We start from the raw sequence: 18,757 nt of genomic DNA, 5'->3' as shown, positions 1-18,757 counted from the left end.
CACCGAAGGACAAGTCTACTCTCTGAACAATCTCATTTTCCTTGGTGTAGGTCATGTCCCTGCACTTTCCAACCTTGTGAGTTGTGAGAGTTTACTAAGAGCTAGGCAGTTCCTAGTAGAATTCTGGCCTTCTCTTCAGGAGTCCTGGGTTTGATTCCCAGGCAATGCACCACACGCTCAGCCACTGCCCATCAGTGCTGGCTTGCATGTTGCTGGCAAACAGGTTTCAGGGGAGTTTCCAGTCAAAATCACACTGCTGTCAAATCAATTCCAACTTAAAAAAAAAAAACTCATTGTGACCTCATTCTTGGGTTTCTGAGGTTGTATTTCTATGGAAGTAGATTGCCCAGTCTGCCTTCCGAGGAGTGGCTGTTGGGTTTGAATTGCTAGCCTTCTGGTTACCAGTCAAATGCCTTAGGTACTTCACCACCAGAGCTCCTAAAGCACAAGGTAGAACTGCCCTGCAGGGTTTCTAAGGCTGTAAATTGTTATGGAAGCAGACCGCCTCATCTTTCCCCTGTGGAGCTGCTTTGAACAGCAAACCTGTGGTTAACAGCCAAATGCCTTAACCACTGCCCCATAAGACTAAGAAAGAAAGCTTGGTAATCAACTTCTGAAAATCAGTCAGTGAAATACTTATGGATCACACATTTTGATTACCCTCTGATGATGGGGATGGAGCAGGACTAGGAAGCATTTCATGCCACAGTGCATGGGGTCACCATGAGTTGGGGGAGAATTGAGGATAGCAGCTAACAATAGGATAAAGGGTACTTCCTTGTATTTAACCCAAATAGCCTTCACTTAATTTTCCAAATTATGTCATCTTCTCCCAAAAGATCTATTTGGGATCTTGGTGAAAGTATCCTCACTGTGCATGATTTTATGCATTTCAATCCTGTCCTTACCATCATTATTATAATCCCCATTCTGGCTGAGTGCCAGAGACAACAGTTCAATTGAGTTATTTTAAGGTTTAATTTTTCCTCTAGCTTTGAATTTTCTGGCTGGAAAGTTATTGGGAGCATGAAACTCTGGGGCACTTTAAGCTTCTAAGTCTCTGCAGTCAAGTTAATCTGTGTAGTGCAGAATTGCAGGGGCTGTTACTACTCAAAGAAGTCCTGTATAAATTCTTATAAACCCACTTAAGTCTTTGCTTACAGTTGCTAGAATATTAAATCCACTGTCTTAAATAATTTGACTGTGCATTCAAACTATTTAGGGTCAAATTCTATTCTTTTCTCTTAATGAATTTAAACTTATGTTAGAGTAGCAATGATGTATGAGGCACTTAAAACTGACTGTTAATACCATTTCCCATATTTTATTTTAAGATAACTGAATGTTCATTTGCCAAGTGGATATTCTGCCTCATCAACATAGGATGCAACATGGATAGCAAAAGTCATTAGCATAATACAAATGCTTGCAAAAGGCCTTTGGAATGCCTAAACTTGAAAAGTACACTACCAAGGACTTGGAAAGAATTTCAAGCTCCAAGGCCAAAGAATCCACTGCATATTAATCTTCTTTATCAAAGAAGTTGATTTGGAGCACTAAAGTAAAAAATAAGTCTATTGTGCAATAGCAAAGAAAAAGCTTGAGAGATTACTTGGCATTGTGGAAAGATATTACATTGGGGATCAGGAAATCTGGTGGTCGCAATATGACCACCAATTTGTTTTGAAATCTTTAGCCAGGCATTTCAGCCCTGTGACAGTTCATTTTTTCCATTTGTTAAAAAGAAAGCTAACGTTTTCTAGGGCTTTCTCTTCACAAACAGAGTCTCTGAGCAGTTTTATGACTTAACCAAGGTGGCAAGCCCAGAGAAAGAGTTTGAAACAAACTCCTTACAAACTTACAACTGGAATACTGCCTTCCAAGTGCATTTAATTACATTAAATAAGAGCATGCATGCAGATTCACCCAGCTGCCACCCTTGAGGAGAGCAGAATAAATATGTTCTAACTTATATGAGGGAGCTCTGGTAGCATAGTGGCTAAGGCACTTGACTGCTAACCAGAAGGCTGGCGGTTCAGACCCACCAGCCACTCCCCGGAAGGAAGATGGGGCAATCTACTTCCGTAGTGATACTGCCTCGGAAACCCAAGGAGGGGTCGCTATGAGTCGGCTCCGACTCGATGGCACATAACAACAACAACAACTTATATGAAGTCCAGAGGGTGATTGTTAAAACTACCTAAGCACAATAGGAAAAGTAGCAACTGTTGTCTACTTTCACTGCCTCATGTAGAAACTACACAAGTCTGAAAGGTCTTCTGTATCTTCCTAACATTATCATTATTAATATGGTGTGGGTTTACACAACAGACTGTCCTTATTTAAAATAAGAATCCACTGGATAGAAGGAGAATCAATGAGTTCAGATTAATTCCCTTAATTTTTTCCTGATGCCTATTTCAAACTGTTCTGTTGGTTTCTACTATCATTGTTAGAATGGATGTTCATTCCTTTCTGCACCTATTCTGCAGTGTCTCTGTGCCTTCAGAGCATGTTCTGGGAAATTCAGTCAAGAGTTCTCCTGAAGAGATGCTGTGGGCTGGAATACTAATGCTATAAAGAGATGGAGGACAGGAGGAACAGAGAGGGAGCTCAACACCCCTCAATAATGTCCATGCTCTCTGAAACACACTGTAAGATTACACTGTAAGAATTATTCATAGCCATGCAATTTCTAATAATTAACATCAAAAGCAAAAAAAACCAAACTCACTGCAGTCGAGTCGGATCTGACTCATAGCGACCCCTCCTGGGTTTCCCAGGCAGTATCACTACGGAAGTAGATTGCCCAATTTTCCTTCCCAGGTGTAGCTGGTGGGTTTGAACCCCCAGGCTTCTGGTTAGTAGTCAAATGTCTTAGGCACATTCACAGCTTCCTTGGACTCAGGTAGCCTCCTGTATGCCTAAGTGGCACATCTCCACGACAATCTGATATATATGCAATTTACTGTGCTTTTAAGATATACACCTACTATCCATCTTACACTAGTTTCAATAGAAAACTAAAGTCAAAATATCAAATGTGTATTTGTGCTTTTAGAGGAAAAGCTGAGAGCATATATGCCTAGAGTTCTATTTTTCAGAAATAATTTTCAGTTATATGATCATACGAAGAGGAAAACAGACCTATGTTGAAATCCATCATAATAAACCATTATGATGTGCTAATTTCTAGGGCTATACAATTTGGAAAAAAAAAAAATCACTTCAAGGACAGATTGCTAAAATTGAATACAAAAGTTGTCCAAAACTTTAAAGTTTTCTTTTGTACCATTTTATAAATGTCCATTAAAGTGTCTTAAAACTCTATCAATAGTTTCTATTTCTTTTCCTTTATAAACAAATAAAATTTCAAATGCAATAGGAGTTGTAGCTCTCATTTTTGTCTCCCAGGCAAGATACTATTAGGAGTCACTTCCCATGTACGGAGAAAACAATCTTTATGGCTAATAATGATAAAACCTTATGGAATGCAAAAACAACCAAAATATGTATTCTCAAATGACTGCATTAGGGCCAAGTGAATATTAGTCCCACTTCACCCACGCATCAGATTAGTCTAAAAATGTTGTCAGCCTGATAAGAATGTCCTGATTTACTCTTTTTTCCATTAGAAAATATAGGTCATTACAATAAACTCCTGATAATAAAAGAACAGTAGTTATACTGTCAAGTTTCTTGTCATTTTGCTAACCAGATATGGTTAAATAGTTTCTTTGCTTGACCATAAAAAAAGGAAAAAAAAAAGTAATCTCAGGCAAGCCATTTTAGTGTAAGAGACATGAACATTTCCAAACACATTTCTCAACTGAGTTCTTATGGTCAACTCAGTCTAATAACTACTTAAGTCCTATCTACAGAAGCCCAAAGTGTAGCAGAAATGGGTCATATGTTACAAATATCAATATGGACAATTCAGGTTTAAAAAAAGTTTATTATTTACCTTGTGGATGGTTTTAACAAAATAATAGAATTCAGGGACTGAGTTTCAGGGCTATTGGAAAAGTTTGATAAAGGACTGGGGCCATTTCTTATTGAAAACTAAATTTGGTGGTTGTTAATTTTTATTTTTTTCTGGATTTTATTTTCCAGTTAAAAAAAAAAAAATTACAATTCTACCTACCCATAGATTCATGTTTTAATGGGATTGTTCAACTCTGGAAAATAAAACGTAACTCACAACCCCTTCTACTAGTTCAAGGTTTTTTAAAGGGTATTTATTTACCTTTCTCAATATTTAGTAAAGTTTGAGTCTGTTGTTTGTCCACATTCTAACTGATAATTGAAGGTCTCTACAATCTCTGAAGGAGCCCTGGAGGTGCAGTAATTAAGCACTCAGCTGCTAACTGAAAGGTCCACAATTCAAACCCACCAGCCATTCCACGGAAGAAAGATGTGGCAGGCCGCTTCTATAAAGATTTACAACCTTGGCAACCCCATGGGGCAGTCTTACTCTGTCCTACAGGGTTGCTATAAGTTGGAATAAACTCAATGCAAAACATCTGCTGCATCTGTACAGCCTCTGAGGCAGAGAAAAGGAGGCAAGGGTAGTTCATCTCAGACCAAATGTGTATAATACACACAACTGATATACAGGTTCAATTTGCCTCACTTCCCTGTACTGTATCTAAATGGTTTTATTGTCATTATTTGTGGGATCTTTTATATTTAAAGCAAAATAAATACAAACATAACCAAAACATGTTATTCTGTCCCCCTGAACACAAATTTAAAAACGTTTTTCCATCCCCCTTTCCAAAAGTTGTTTTGCTTTGAAAAGTAGAAGTTGCTAAAGATTAGAAAAAGAAAAAGTGGTAGGAAGAAAGAAGGGCTTTTTTTTCCTCATTCTTCCTAACTGGAGATGGTCAATCTCCTTGCATGATTTAGGAGATGAAGCTGAGGTGCTTACCCTTCCATAATCAGCTAGCTGACTTTCCAATCCCTAAATACTAAACAAAAGTTATGATTCATTTTCAAAGAGTAGAGCTATAAATCTAGCACAGAGACAAAGGTAGAATAAATATAGGAATTAAAATGTCAGATAAATGAAAAAGCTTAAACTGTAAGGCCAAAAGTTACACTAAAGCTGGTTATTCCTAAGAAACTGGAAAACTAAACAGTACTGTGGATGGTAATTTCCTAATCTAGTTCTCATAAAGGAATCTCCACTTCAGAGTATATAAATTGTACATACTAAGTCCAAATCAATTCACCTTGATTGACAGTCTATTTTGGAACAGGCCCTTGTCACATATGCACATATGAATTTTATGTACAGCTATCTAAGCCTTGTCACACTTCCCCTGTGGATTTAAAAAAAAAAAAAAAAAAATTCCAGGGCACCAAGTGCCAAATTCCCCCAAAACTCTACTTTTCCTTCTAAATTAACTATATTATCTAAACTGTTTTATCTCCCTTGTACAGTCCCTTTTTGCCTCCAGCATTCTCAGTTATTGTTGGCATGGTGAAGGCCCAGCTTCCAGAGATTCCAAGATTGCCTCTTAGCTGGGGGACCCACTTTCAACAGACTGAATACTCTAACAAGCTCTGTGCTGTTAATGAGATTAGTAAAATGAATGAGGAACTGTGAGATCAGTCCCAGCCCTCTAAGTCATAGTCCTAGAAAGAAGACAGACTCTAGGACAAAGTTCTGGTAACATTTGAGACAATTTACAGTAGCTCTCTGTTCTACCATAAACGCCCCAGAAAGGTCATTCCATTAAATCACTGCCCAGGTGGCTTCCTCTATCCAATGGCACAATTCATCCCGACTCAAGAAAACTCTGGAATACTCTTCCTTTCCAAAGGAAACAAAATACTTGGTTTAAAGGAAGTTTACTCACATATGTTTAAGACAGATGCCCTTGGTGACCTTCAGAGAACTGAGCCCTAAATCTAGGTGGCTATGTGGACCAACCTCTGAGCTCTGGTGACAAGAAGTCAATGAAGCTCACAGCCAAGTAATGCCTTACATCCAGTGCCCACCCGTCCAGCCTAGCTAGCTAGTTTTCTCTTCCCTTCCAGAAGTCTCTCCTCCTCGGATCTGGTGGCTTTCTGCTCAAGGGCGCTTCCGCAGGTCTTAGAGCATCCTCCACAACACCCGTCCCGTCAGGACTTCGCGGGAGCCGCAGACCGATACTCCCGGTGCCCCTTACCCCCGCCTCCGGCAGGCTGCCGGGTTGGTGACTCACCTGCTGGCCAGGTTGGGGCACCGGATGGTAGTAGGCTGTGGGGCAGGTTGTAGCTGCCACAGGGTTGGGCAGATACTGGGACGCTCCATACGACTGGGGGTGATACATCACCTCCGCACAACTCATGGCAGCCGGGGCAGCGGCGGCCCCCAAGCTGCCGCGGCCGCCGCTTTAGGCACTCGCAAGAGGGGCGCCGCCGCCGCCGCAGCTGCCGCCTCTGTCGCTGCTCCAGCTGCTACTGCGGCGAAGGCGGGTCCTCGGCGGCCCCGTACTCCTCGCGGGGCGCGGGCTCGGGAGGGGTTGGCAATCAGCGGGGGCCCATGCGCGGGCACCTTCATCTTCAGCCCCTCCGGGTGCCCCCTGCCCGAGCTTATATAGCGGCTCTGAGACGCAGCCGCCCGCCGCGCGGCGGGAGCATGACAGTGCCCGGATCCGACGAGGGCAGCGTCGCTTACGGCAGCCGAAGCCACAGCCTGGGACCGTCAGCCAGGGGCGCTGGTTCTGGTTTGCATACACACAAAGCGTGCTTGCGGATAGTCCTATCACTAGCGCTCCAGGTTGCGCGATGGCTGAGAGGGGTGACCCGATGAGGGGGCGTTGGTGAGGAGGGCAATCACTTCCCCTCCCCAGGGTCCGCGGCGGAGCTTAGCAAAGTTCCTCTACCTCGGTCTTCTGCGGGAGCGTCGCCCAGTAGGGGGATCCCGGGGGAGGGCAGGCAGACTTCGGATTGGAGCGAAGTTTGCCGCCCTCTCCGCCTCCCAGCAGTGGGATCACTGTGGGAGGAGAATGGTATGTGAGTGACTCCGCGCCCTCAAAGCTCCGTGGGTCTCCACCCTTTCTTTGTTAACTTTCCGCCAAGGTTGTGTTTTCCTGCTTTCTAGGTGTATTTTTTTTTTTTTTTTTTACGGGCCACCAACTCAGAAGCCAGAGCCAAAAGATAAAAATGTCCAAAGAGCAGGAGCTAAATAAAACGAAATTAGCTCCTACATTGACTATAACCGCAAATGAAAGTTTAACATCATTTCAATTGCGCATACGCCAAGAATGCAACACATTTTTCTACAACCGTTCTCTGCTTTAAGTTTACACCTTCATCATAAGCCATTCTTGTGGGACGTCAGCCTTCTGGCTTTCTCAACCTGGTTTCCATAGAGCAATAGAAAATAACAATTGATTAAACTCATGCAGCTACTATCTTAATGTTACTTATTTGCAAGTGGTGTATAATCCTCTCCAAATGAAGAAGGAGGGGAGAAAAAAATCGTGTGGGGATTGCAACCAATGGCATGAAACAGAATGTGCATGAACTATTGAATGGAAAACCAATTTGCTCTATAAACCTTCACCCAGATCACACACACACACACACACACACACACATACACACACAACTTGTCTGTTGGAATATCATTGTATTTCCATATAATCATGTAAAGTAGAAAATAATTAGGGATATTTTATGAATAAGCAAACTAACTCTTATTTTTAACAAACAACTCTCTCCTTTTAAATTGGTATATCGTTTTGACACGGAACAGTATCTTTTATTTTAGGAGATCCTCTCCTTTGTCAGAGGAAAAGTGAGAGTCTGAATGTCTGATATCTCTTCTTATGAACTGTACACACACAAGCCAAAAACCAAACTCACTGCCGTTATGTTGAATCCGACTCATAGTGACCCCTCCCTGGGTTTCCCAGGCGGTATCACTACTGAAGTAGATTGCCCAACCTTCCTTCAGAGGAGTGGCTGGTGGGTTTGAACCACCAACCTTCTGCTTAGCAGTCAAACTCCTTAGGCACTATGTCACTGTAAATCTTATATATAAGTGTGTGGATATTTGTGTATGGATAACTATGCAGACACATTCACATACATATACATTTCAGATACACAAACTACAATAATTAGATAGCAACTTTTTGTTACCATAGCTAAAACAAAGCAAGACTAGTTGCCATGGAGTTAATTCTGACTCACGACAACTCCATGTGTGCTGGACATGGTTTTCAATTGCTGTGATCTTTGGAAAGTAGATTGCTAGGCCTTTAATTTAAGGCACCTTGGGTAGATTTGAACTGTCAACCTTTCAGTTAGTAGCCAAGCTGTTAATCATTTGCACCACACAAAGACTCTTTTGCTACATTATTGAAAAAAAAAAAAAAACTGCCATGAAGTTGATTCTAACTCAGAGAAACTTCCGTTGGATTTCCAAGGCAATCAGTCTTTCCAGAAGTAGATTCCCTTATCTTCCTTCTGCAGAGTGGCTGGTGGGTTTGAACCATCAACCTCTGGTTAGCAGTCAAATGCTTTAAGCACTGAGCCACCAGATCTCCTTTTTGCTACATTATAGTAGCTTTTATTCATTCATTATTTGTTTTAAAAAATATGTTTAGTAAGGGCTTATACAGTTTGCATTTTAAATTGTGTTCCTTACTGTGGAGGAGTATTTCTATCAATAAGATAGATAAAAATTTATTGCAAATGCTTACTACTCCCTTTTCCCAAATCTGTCCATGGGTGGTTCAAATGCTTAACATGCTCAGCTGCTAAGTGAAAGGTTGGCGATTCAAGCCATCTGGAAGCACCTTGGAAAAAAGACCTGGCAATCTACTTCTGAAAACACAGCCCTTGAAAACCTATGGAGCATATTTCAGCTCTGACACATATGGGGTCACCATGACTCTTAGTTAAGCGTACAACAATCATTTTTGTTTGTTTTTCTCTAAATCTGCATCCTCTGCTCAGAACTCTTTCCTGTACTCTAGGCTTATCTATTCAGTTACTTTCTGGATAACTCTACATGGCCATGGCATAGGAATTTCAGGCATAATAGCTCTGCTCTTCCCCACCCCCCATACCAGATCTGGTCCTCTTTGAATTTCTGTTTCATGTATTGAAACTTCCATCAGTTTCTACAGATGTTGTTGTTAGATGCTGTCGAGTCATCTCCGACTCATAGCAACCCTATGTACAGCAGAACAAAACACTGACTAGTCCTGTGCCACCTCCACAATCCGTGCTATACCTGAGTCCATCATTGTAGCCGCTTTGTCAATCCATCTTTTTAAGGGCCTTGCTCTCCTTTGTTGACCTTCCACTTTACCAAGGATGATATCCTTCTCCAGGGAATGGTCACTTCTTACAACATGACCATAGTAAGTGAGACAAAGTCTGGCCATTCTCACTTCCAAGGATCCTTCAAGCTGCACTTCCTCCAGGACAGATTTGTTACTCCTACTGGGAATCCATGGTACTTTCAGTATTCTTTACCAACACCACAACTCCAAAGCATCAACTCTTCTTTGGTCTTCCTTGTTCGTTGTCCAGCTTTCATATGCATATGATGCTATTCAATGACATGACATGACACATGGCTTGTGTCAGGCACAACTTAGTCCTCAAGGAGACATCTTTGCTCCTCAGCACTTGAAAGAGGTCTTTTGCAGCTGACTTGCCCAGTGCTATACTTCATCTGGGAGCTCTGGTAGCGTAGTGCCTAAGGCAATTGACTGCTAACCAGAAGGCTGGTGGTTCAAACCCACCAGCCACTCCTCAGAAGGAGGATGGGGCAATCTACTTCCATAGTGATACTGCCTCAGAAACCCAAGGAGGGGTCACTAGGAGTTGGGTCCGACTCGACGGCACATAACAACAACAACAACAACATACTTTGTCTGATGTCCCGACTGCTGCTTCCAGCGGCGTGGATTGTAGAACCAAGCAATGTGAATTCTCTGACAACTTCAATCTTTTCTCCATTTACTATGATGCTGTTTATTGCTCCAGTTGTGAGGATTCTTACTTTCTTTATATTGACATATATTTCATACTGCACATTGTATTCTTCAAACTTCATCAGTAAGTATTTCAAATCATCCTCACTTTCAGCATGCAAAGTTGTGTCGTCAGCGTATCAAAAGTTGTTAATGATTCTTCCTCCAATCCTGATGCCACATTCTTCTTCATATAGTCCAGCTACTCAGATTATTTGCTCAGTATACAGATTGAATGTTGTTGTTATATGCCATTAAGTAGGCCCCTACTCATAGCGACCTCTCCTTGGGTTTCTGAGGCGCTATCTCTACAGAAGTAGATTGCCCAACCTTCCTTCCGAGGAGTGGCTGGGGGATTTAAACCACTAGCCTTCTCGTTAGCAGTTAAGTGCCTTAGGCACCATGCTACCAGAGCTCCTACAAATTGAATAAATTTGGTGAAAGAATACAACCCTGATGCCCTCCCTTCTTGATTTTAAACCCTTGTTCTGTTTGAATGACAGCCTCCTGGTCTATGTACAGGTTCCTCATGAGTAAAATTAAGTGTTCTGGAATTCCCACTCTTCTCAATGTTATCCATAATTTGTTATGATCCATACAATTGAATACTTTTGCATAGTCAATAAAACACAAGTAAACATCTTTCTGGTATTCTTGGCTTTGAGCCAAGATCCATCTGACACCAGCAATGATATCCCTCCTTCCACATCCTCTTTGGAACCCAGCTTTCATTTCTGGAAGTTCTTGGTCGACATACTGCTGCAAGCATGTTTGAATTATCTTCAGTAAGATTTTACTTGCATGTGACATTAATGATATTGTTCCATAATTTCAACATTCTGTGGGATCACCTTTCTTTGGAATTGGTACAAATATGGATATCTTCCAGTCAGTTGGCCAAATCTGCCAAATCTCTTGGCATAGCCGAGTGAGTGTCTCCAGCAAGGCATTCATTTGTTGAAACATCTCAGTGGGTATCCCATCAATTCCTGGACCCTTGTCTTTTGACACTTCCTTCAGTGTAACTTCAACTTCTTCCTTCAATACCGTTTGTTCTTGATCATATGCCACCTTCTGAAATGGATGAACATCAACCAATTCTTTTTGGTACAGTGTATTCCTTCCATCTTCTTTTGATGTTTCCTGCATCACTGAATATTTTGCCCATAGAATCTTTCAATATTGCAGCTCGAGGCTTGTTTTTATTTTTTCTTCAGTTCTTCTAGCTTGAGAAATGCCAAGTATGTTTTTCCCTTTTGGTTTTCTAATTCCAGGTCTTTGCACATTTCATTATAATAATTGACTTTGTCTTTTTGAGCTGCTCTTTGAAATCTTCTGTTCAGCTCTTTTATCTTTTAATTTCTTGCATTTGCTTTAGCTACTCTCCATTCAAGTGCAAGTTTCAGAGACTCTTCTGACATCTATTTTGGTCTTTTCTTTCATTCCTGTCTTTTAAACAACCTTTTGCTTTCTTCATGGATGATGTTCTTGAAGTCATCCCACAATTTCTCTGATTTTTGGTCATTGGTGTTCAATTCATCAAATCTATTTTTTAGATGGTCTCCAAATTCAAGAGAGATATATTCAAGTCATACTTTGTCTCTCATGGACTTGTTTTAATTGTCTTCAACTTCAAGTTGAACTTTCATATGAGTAACTGATGGTCTGTTCCGCAATCAGCTCCTGGCCTGGTTTTGGCTGAAGATATTGAGCTTTTCTATGACCTCTTGCCACAGATATCATCAATCTGACACCTTTGTATTCCATCTGGTGAAGTCCATGGGTATTGCTGCCATTTGTGTTGTTGAAAAAAGTTATTTGCAATGAATAAGTCTTTGGTCTTGCAAAATTCTATCATGCAATCTCCAGCATTATTTCTATCACCAAGGCCAAATTTTCTGAGTATTAGTGATTGTTCTTTGTTTCCAACTTTTGCATTCCAGTCATCAGTGATAATCAGCACATCTTGATTGCATGCTCAATCAATTCAGACTGCAGGAGTTGGTAAAAATCTTCAATTTCCTCATTTTTAGGTTTGGTGGTTCGTGTGTAAATTTGAATAGTAGTATTAATAATTGTAGTATTTACTGCCCTTCTTTGAGGGCCTTGTAGTTTCTACAAGTAGAATGCTAGAAATTATTCATTGTTCTTCATATCCAGTAATGAAGTTGAATTAATTTCAAATCCTACATTTCTATTGATTCTGTCCCCCATCTTTATCTCTGCTGCTTTAACACTTCACTCATCATCCCTTACCTAGACTTTTACAAGAAGTTTCTAACTGATTTCCAAGGCATAAATTCACCTTTTTCTGATGCATTCTTCATAATTTATCCATTTTATTCTGCCATATCTACTCCAAATCCAACAAAATACTGATCTCTCTGTTTGTAAAATGACTCACTCACAGTAGCTCCTTATAGCCTGTAGTCCCAAAACCTTAGTCTTCAGAATCTGGACCTTGCCTATAGCACCATTTTATGCAACTGCCCATAGAACCTTCTGAATTGAGATCTCCCATTCTGGGAAGGAGCTATGGTCTCTCCTTCCACCATGCCTAGAACATCTGCACCAACACAGCGTATTTCTTCAATTGATTACTTTGTTCTAATAATAATAGTCTTTCAAAGCATCCTCTGAAGACCAATTTCTAGAAATGCCTCTATTTTCTGCAACTCCCAAACTCCACGCATACTGCTCATGTCATGTTACATAATTAGAGTTGGTTATTTGGTGACCTCTACCATGTGACCATAACTGCATGACAGCAAGGACTATAACATATATCTCTCCAGGAATAATATAATATAATGTTTGCTTTAATAAATATTCATTGAATAAATTAAGAAGGAAAGTTAAAAAAAAAAAAAAAACTTAAAGGAGCTTACAAATTTGTAGAGAAGCCAATATGCATATGTAATCAACAAAATAATGTAGAACTCTGTTTTGGACTCTGTTTTAGGCTTTCCACTGTACATTCAAATGAGAAAGTGTTTGTGATGTGAGAAAATTAAGGGCCTAGAGTAGTGTTGCTGTTGAAGTCATCAGGTTGGATCTGATTCATAGTGACCTAATGCACAGCAGAACAAAACATTGATCAGTCCTGCACCATCCTCACAACATTTGCTATGTTTGACCCCATTACTGCAGCTACTACATCAGTCCATCTCATTGAGGATCTTCCCCTTTTTCACTGACCTTTTACTTTAACAAAATGATATCCTTCTCCAGGGACTGGTCTCTCCTGAAAACATGACTAAAATAAGAGAAATTAAGTCTGGCCATTCTCACTTCTAAGGAGAATTCTGGCTATACTTCTGTCTTGCTTCCTTGGAGTCAATAAAACGTAGATAAACATCCTTCCAGTATTTTTTGCTTTTGGTCAAGATCCATCTGACAACAGCAATGATATCCCTCATCCCATGTCCTCTTCTGTATCCAGCATGCATTTCTGGAAGTTCCTTGTCAATATACTGCAACAACCATTTTTTAATTATCTTCAGCAAAATTTGACTTGTGTGTGATATTAATGATATTGTTCAATAATTTCAACTTTCTGTTGGATCACTGTTCTTTGGAATAGCTACAAATATGCATCTCTTCCAGGCAGTTGGCTAGGGGGCTGTCTTCCATGTTACTTGGCATAGATGAGTATGTGACTCCAGGCCAGCATCCATTTGTTGAAATATTTCAGTGGGTATTCCATCAGTTTCTGAAGCTTTGTTTTTTCACCAATTCCTTCAATGAAGCTTCAACTTCTTCCTTCACTACCATTGGTTCTTATTCATATGTTACCTCCTAAAATAGATGAACATCGACCAATTATTTTTGGTACAGTGATTCAATGTATTCCTTCCATCTTCTTTTGGTACTTCCTGCATCATTCAATGGGAGCTCTGGTAGCGCAGTGCCTAAGGCACTTGACTGCTAACCAAAAGGTTAGCAGTTCAAATCCACCAGCCACTCCTCAGAAGGAAGATGGGGCAATCTACTTCCGTAGTGACACTGCCTCGGAAACCCAAGAAAGGGTCGCTATGAGTTTGGTCTGACTCGATGACACATAGCAACACAGCAACAACAGCATCATTCAATATTTTTCCCATAGAACACTTCAATATTACTACTCAAGGCTTGAATTCTTTCTTCATTTCTTTTAGCTTGAAAAATGCTAAGCATATTCTTCCCTTTTGGTTTTTTATATCCAGGTACTTGCACATTTCATTATAGTAATTGGCTTTGTCTTGTAGAGCTGCTCTTTGAAATCTACTGTTCCGCTCTTTTATCTTGTAATTCCTTCCATTTGCTTTAGCTTCTCTCCACTCAAGAGCAAGTTTCAAAGTTTCTTTTGACTTCTACTTTGGTCTTTTCTTCCTCTTGTCTATATAATGACATTTTGCTTTCCTGATGTATGATGTTATTGATGTCATCTCACAGTTCCTCTGATTTTCAGTCATTAATGTTAAATGAGTCAACTCTATTCTTCTGATGGTCCCTGAATTCAGGTGGGATATAATCAAGGTCATATTTTGGTTCTCATGGACTTGTTTTAATTTTTTTCAGTTTCAACTTGTACTTGAATATGAGCAACTAGGATCCATTTCACAGTCAGCTCCTGACCATGTTTTGGCTGAAGTTACTGAGCTTCTCCATCACTTCTTTCCACAGATGTAGTTAATCTGATTCATGTGTATTCCACCTGGTAAGGTCCATGTGTCTAACCACTGTTTGTGTTGTTGGAAAAAGGTATTTGCAATGAATAAGTTGATGGTCTTGCAAAATTCTATCATGCAATGTCTGGCATCATTTCTATCACCAAAGCCATATTTTCCAACTACCGGTGATTCTTCATTTCCAACTTTCACATTCCAAACACCAGTAATAATCAATAAACATTAATTGCATGTTTGGTCCATTTCTGACTCCATAAGTTGGTAAATATTCTTGGTCTCCTTGTCTTTGATTTTAGTGGTTGGTGTATAAATTTGAATAATAGTAGCATTAACTGGTCTTCCTTGTAGGCGTATGAATATCATCCTATTATTGACAGCATCGTACTTCAGGATAGATCTTGAAACATTCTTTGTGATGATGAATGCTGTGCCATTCCTCTTCAACTTGTCATTACTGGCATAGTAGATCATATGATTTTCTGATTCAAAATGTCCAAAAGAAGTCCATTTCAACTCACTAATGCCTAGGATATTGACCACTATGCCTTCCATTTAGTTTTTGGCCACTTCCAATTTTTCTAGATTCATACTTTGCACATTCCATGTTCCAATTATTAATGCATGTTTGCGGCTGTTTCTTCCCATTTTGAATCATGCCCTATCAGCAAATGGAGGTCCCAAAAGCTTTACTCCATCCATGTCATTAAGGGCAACTCTACTTTGAAGAGGCAGCTCTTCCTTATTCATATTTTGAGTGCCTTCTGACCTTAGGGACCCACCTTTCGACACTATATCATACAATATTTCAGGGCTATTCATAAAATTTCCATTACTATATCAGACAGTGTTTCATTGCTATTAATAAGGTTTTCACTGGCCAATTCTTTGAGAAAGGGATGCCCTCTTCCTTCTCCTGAGTCTGTCTTAGTCTGGAAGCTAAATTATCTAATAATTTCTACATTCTGTTGGATCACCTTTCTTTGGAATGGACAGAAATATGGATCTCTTCCCCTTAGGTTGGCCAGGTACTTATCTTCCAAATCTTGGCATATACAAATGAGTGCTTCTTGCATCTGTTTGTTGAAAAAGCTCAATGAGTATTCTGTCAATTCCAGCGTGCTTTTTTTGTGTGTGTGGGGGGCAATTCCTTTAGTGTAGCTTGGATTTCTTCTTTCAATACCATCCTGTTGATCCTATGCTACCTCCTGAATTGGTTGAATTTCGACCAATTCTTTTTGATATAGTGACTATGAATTCCTTCAATCTTCTTTTAAATCTTCCTCTAATGTAGTATGACTGAATTCTTGGGATGCTAGCTGGAGTATAGGGTGACTGAATTAAGCCACTACACTAGTTGGTAAAGACAGCCTTTCCTTCATAAGAGACTAAAGTAGGACCTCCTGTTATATGCTTTCAATAGTGGCTAATTTTTCATGGAACTAAATATATCTGCAGTTGATTAATTTTTGCATAATGTTATCTTCATGAGCTATTTCCTCCACTAGATTGTAAGCCACACAAGTGCAGAGTTCACTTATATCTTGCTCACCTCCTTGTCAATCATTTAGAAGATACTGAGAAAATATAATCACAAGTAGATCCAAGGGAGCTCTGGTGGCATAGTGCCTAAGGCAATTGACTGCTAACCAGAAGGCTGGCAGTTCAAACCCACCAGCCACTCCTAGGAAGGAAGATTGGACAATCTACTTCCATAGTGATACCACCTTGGAAGCCCAAGGAGGGATCACTATGAGTTGGATTCAACTCAACCACAGTGAGTTTGTTTTTTGTTTTGTTTTTGAGTACATCCAAAATATATATATCCCCTGTGCTACACATCACCTCTAAATCATTTCTCTGGAGTAGATTCTGACTCATAGTGACCATATAGAGCATAATAGAAATGATCCATAGAGTTTCAAAAGTTCTGCATCTTTATGGAAGCAGACTGCCACATCTTTCTTTCACAGAGCTGCTTGGGAATTCAAGCCATTAACCTTTTAATTATCAGCTGAGTGCTTAACCACTGCACCATTAGGTCTCCAACATCCTTTCTAGTTTGGTTCAAATATTTACTGTATGACTCAGAAGCAGTTTCTGGGTACTAAGAAGGTATGACTCATAGAGACTATAGGACAGAATAGACACTTAAGATTTCCTAGATTGCAGTCTTTACAGGAGTAGATTGCCAGGTCTTTTCTCCCACGAGCAGTTTGCAGATTCCAACCACTGACCTTTCATGTAGTAGCCCAGAGCTTAACCATTTTGTCACCAGGGCTATGAGTCAGAGTCAAGTTGAAAGAACACAGCAAAAAGAAGTCATGACACAAAAGTTTGGATGTTTGGCAAAGTCTTCCTTCAATGCATTATCTTTTTTGTTTTTCTATTATCTCCTTGTTTCTATATTTTACTAACAGACAGTAAAGAGAAAGCAATGAAAAATCTTGCCAAGAATTAGAATTTAAATGAAGAATGGACAGAGAGAGAGGAAAAAAAAAAAAAAAAAAAACTTTGTCAAAGGTATAAGCCACAGTTTGCTCATTAATAGAAATTAAGATAATTTTTGTGAGGGGAGCTATATTGAAGTTCTGTTAGGAAGGCAAGTGGACCCAGGTAGATTTTTAGATTTCTGGAATGGAAAAGAATCAAAAGCATTATCTCATCTAAAGTACCCTCTTTCACAGATGAGGAAATCTTGACCTAAGTGAAAACTCCTAGGAAACTGGTGGCAGAACTAAAACCAAAGCCCCTAGTCTCTTGACTTTTAGTTCTGTTCTGTTTTTATCATGCAATTATTGCTGTTTTGTGGTATGCTTTCGAGTCAATTCCAATTCATAGTGACCCTGTAGGACAGAGCAGAACTGTCCCATTGAGCTTCTTAGGTTGCAATCTTTATAGGAACTTATAGCCAAGTCTTTTCTACTACTAAGCCACAGGTAGGTTTGACCACTGATCTTTTTGGTTAGCAGCTGAGCACTAACCAGTGGACCACTAAGCCTCCTTTACCCGATGGTAATCTGCTTTTGACAGGACACCATCTTACCACTTTTCTGTCACTCTCTGTTAGTGGAAAATATTTAGCTTTCCTTCTCTGACAGGTTTCTGCTTTACATAAGTTCTGGCTTTGGCAAGTTTTACTGTATAAACAAACACATTTTTATATTTACATGCATCTATGCATTACATAGATGCATGTGTACACATGTTCCACCTCTTTTCTGGTTCAGTCCTGATGCAAGCACATATCCTAGCAGTCAGTGTTTATCCCCCTATTCTTTTTTGTTCCAGCCACCACAATTTCCACAGATTAGTAATATGATTGTAATTGTTCTTAATTTTTCTAAGTTAGGGTTTACAGTCACTATGTTTTTGGCCCCACTCACCAAATTTCCCAGGATGTTTCCAACTTATTTTTGGCTGGGATTTAGTGAAGCCCAAAACAAGTTTTAGTCAGAGTGGTAATTTTAAGCAAGTTTTGCTAATGGAGGCAAAAGGGGCATAGCTTCTTTTTCAAAGGATGACAAGTAAGCCTATCCTTAACTTGGGGTCCCAGCAAGCCTATGCATCTGGACATTTAACCTATTCATCCAGATCTCTCCCCCAAAGTACCAAACATCTGACTCTTGGCTGGCCTTCTTATTTAAGGTACACTGGCAAAGCAGCCTGCTCTAAGAAGCATGGCTATAGAGCAGTGAACCTGGGGACTTCTGGGCTGGGAATCCCCAAGTCTTAAGTACAGAAACATGGTTATGATAGGCAAAATTATATCCCCTCATTTATGACCACACCTAATTCCTGGAACCTGTGAGTATGTTCCGCCACCAAATACCAGCAGGGTCACCTATTGTGGACAGGTTTCAGTGGAGCTTCCACACTAAGTCAGACTGGGAAGAAGGACAAGGTTATGTACTTCTGAAAAGTCTGAGTATATTATGATATGTGGCAAATAGGAGTTAAAGTTTCAGATGAAATTGAAGTTCTTATTCAGCTAGCTTTGAAATAAGGAGATTATCCTGAATTACTCTGAAATTTTGAAGGTGGTAGAAGAAAAATCAGTGTCAAATTGATGTGTTATGAGAAAGATTCTACCAGACATTGCTG

General features: G+C 40.0%; 1 protein-coding gene across 1 annotated transcript in view; it reads right to left on the bottom strand.

Annotated features, from left to right (window-relative positions):
- Positions 1 to 6,338, bottom strand: part of VGLL3 (vestigial like family member 3) — a 57,295-nt gene extending 50,957 nt beyond the window's left edge. The window contains exon 1 of the mRNA XM_042782038.1: positions 6,213 to 6,338. Within this exon, the coding sequence (XP_042637972.1) occupies positions 6,213 to 6,338 (126 nt within the window). The remainder of the gene's footprint in view (positions 1 to 6,212) is intronic.
- Positions 6,339 to 18,757: the final 12,419 nt, after the last annotated feature.

This window comes from Orycteropus afer, unplaced genomic scaffold (genome assembly GCF_000298275.1).
Source record: "Orycteropus afer afer isolate SDZICR_OR568_19922 unplaced genomic scaffold, OryAfe1.0 scaffold00225, whole genome shotgun sequence".
NCBI classification, from domain to species: Eukaryota; Metazoa; Chordata; class Mammalia; order Tubulidentata; family Orycteropodidae; genus Orycteropus; species Orycteropus afer.
Note: the sequence above shows the minus strand (reverse complement) of the source record. Positions and strands in the feature narration are given on the sequence as shown.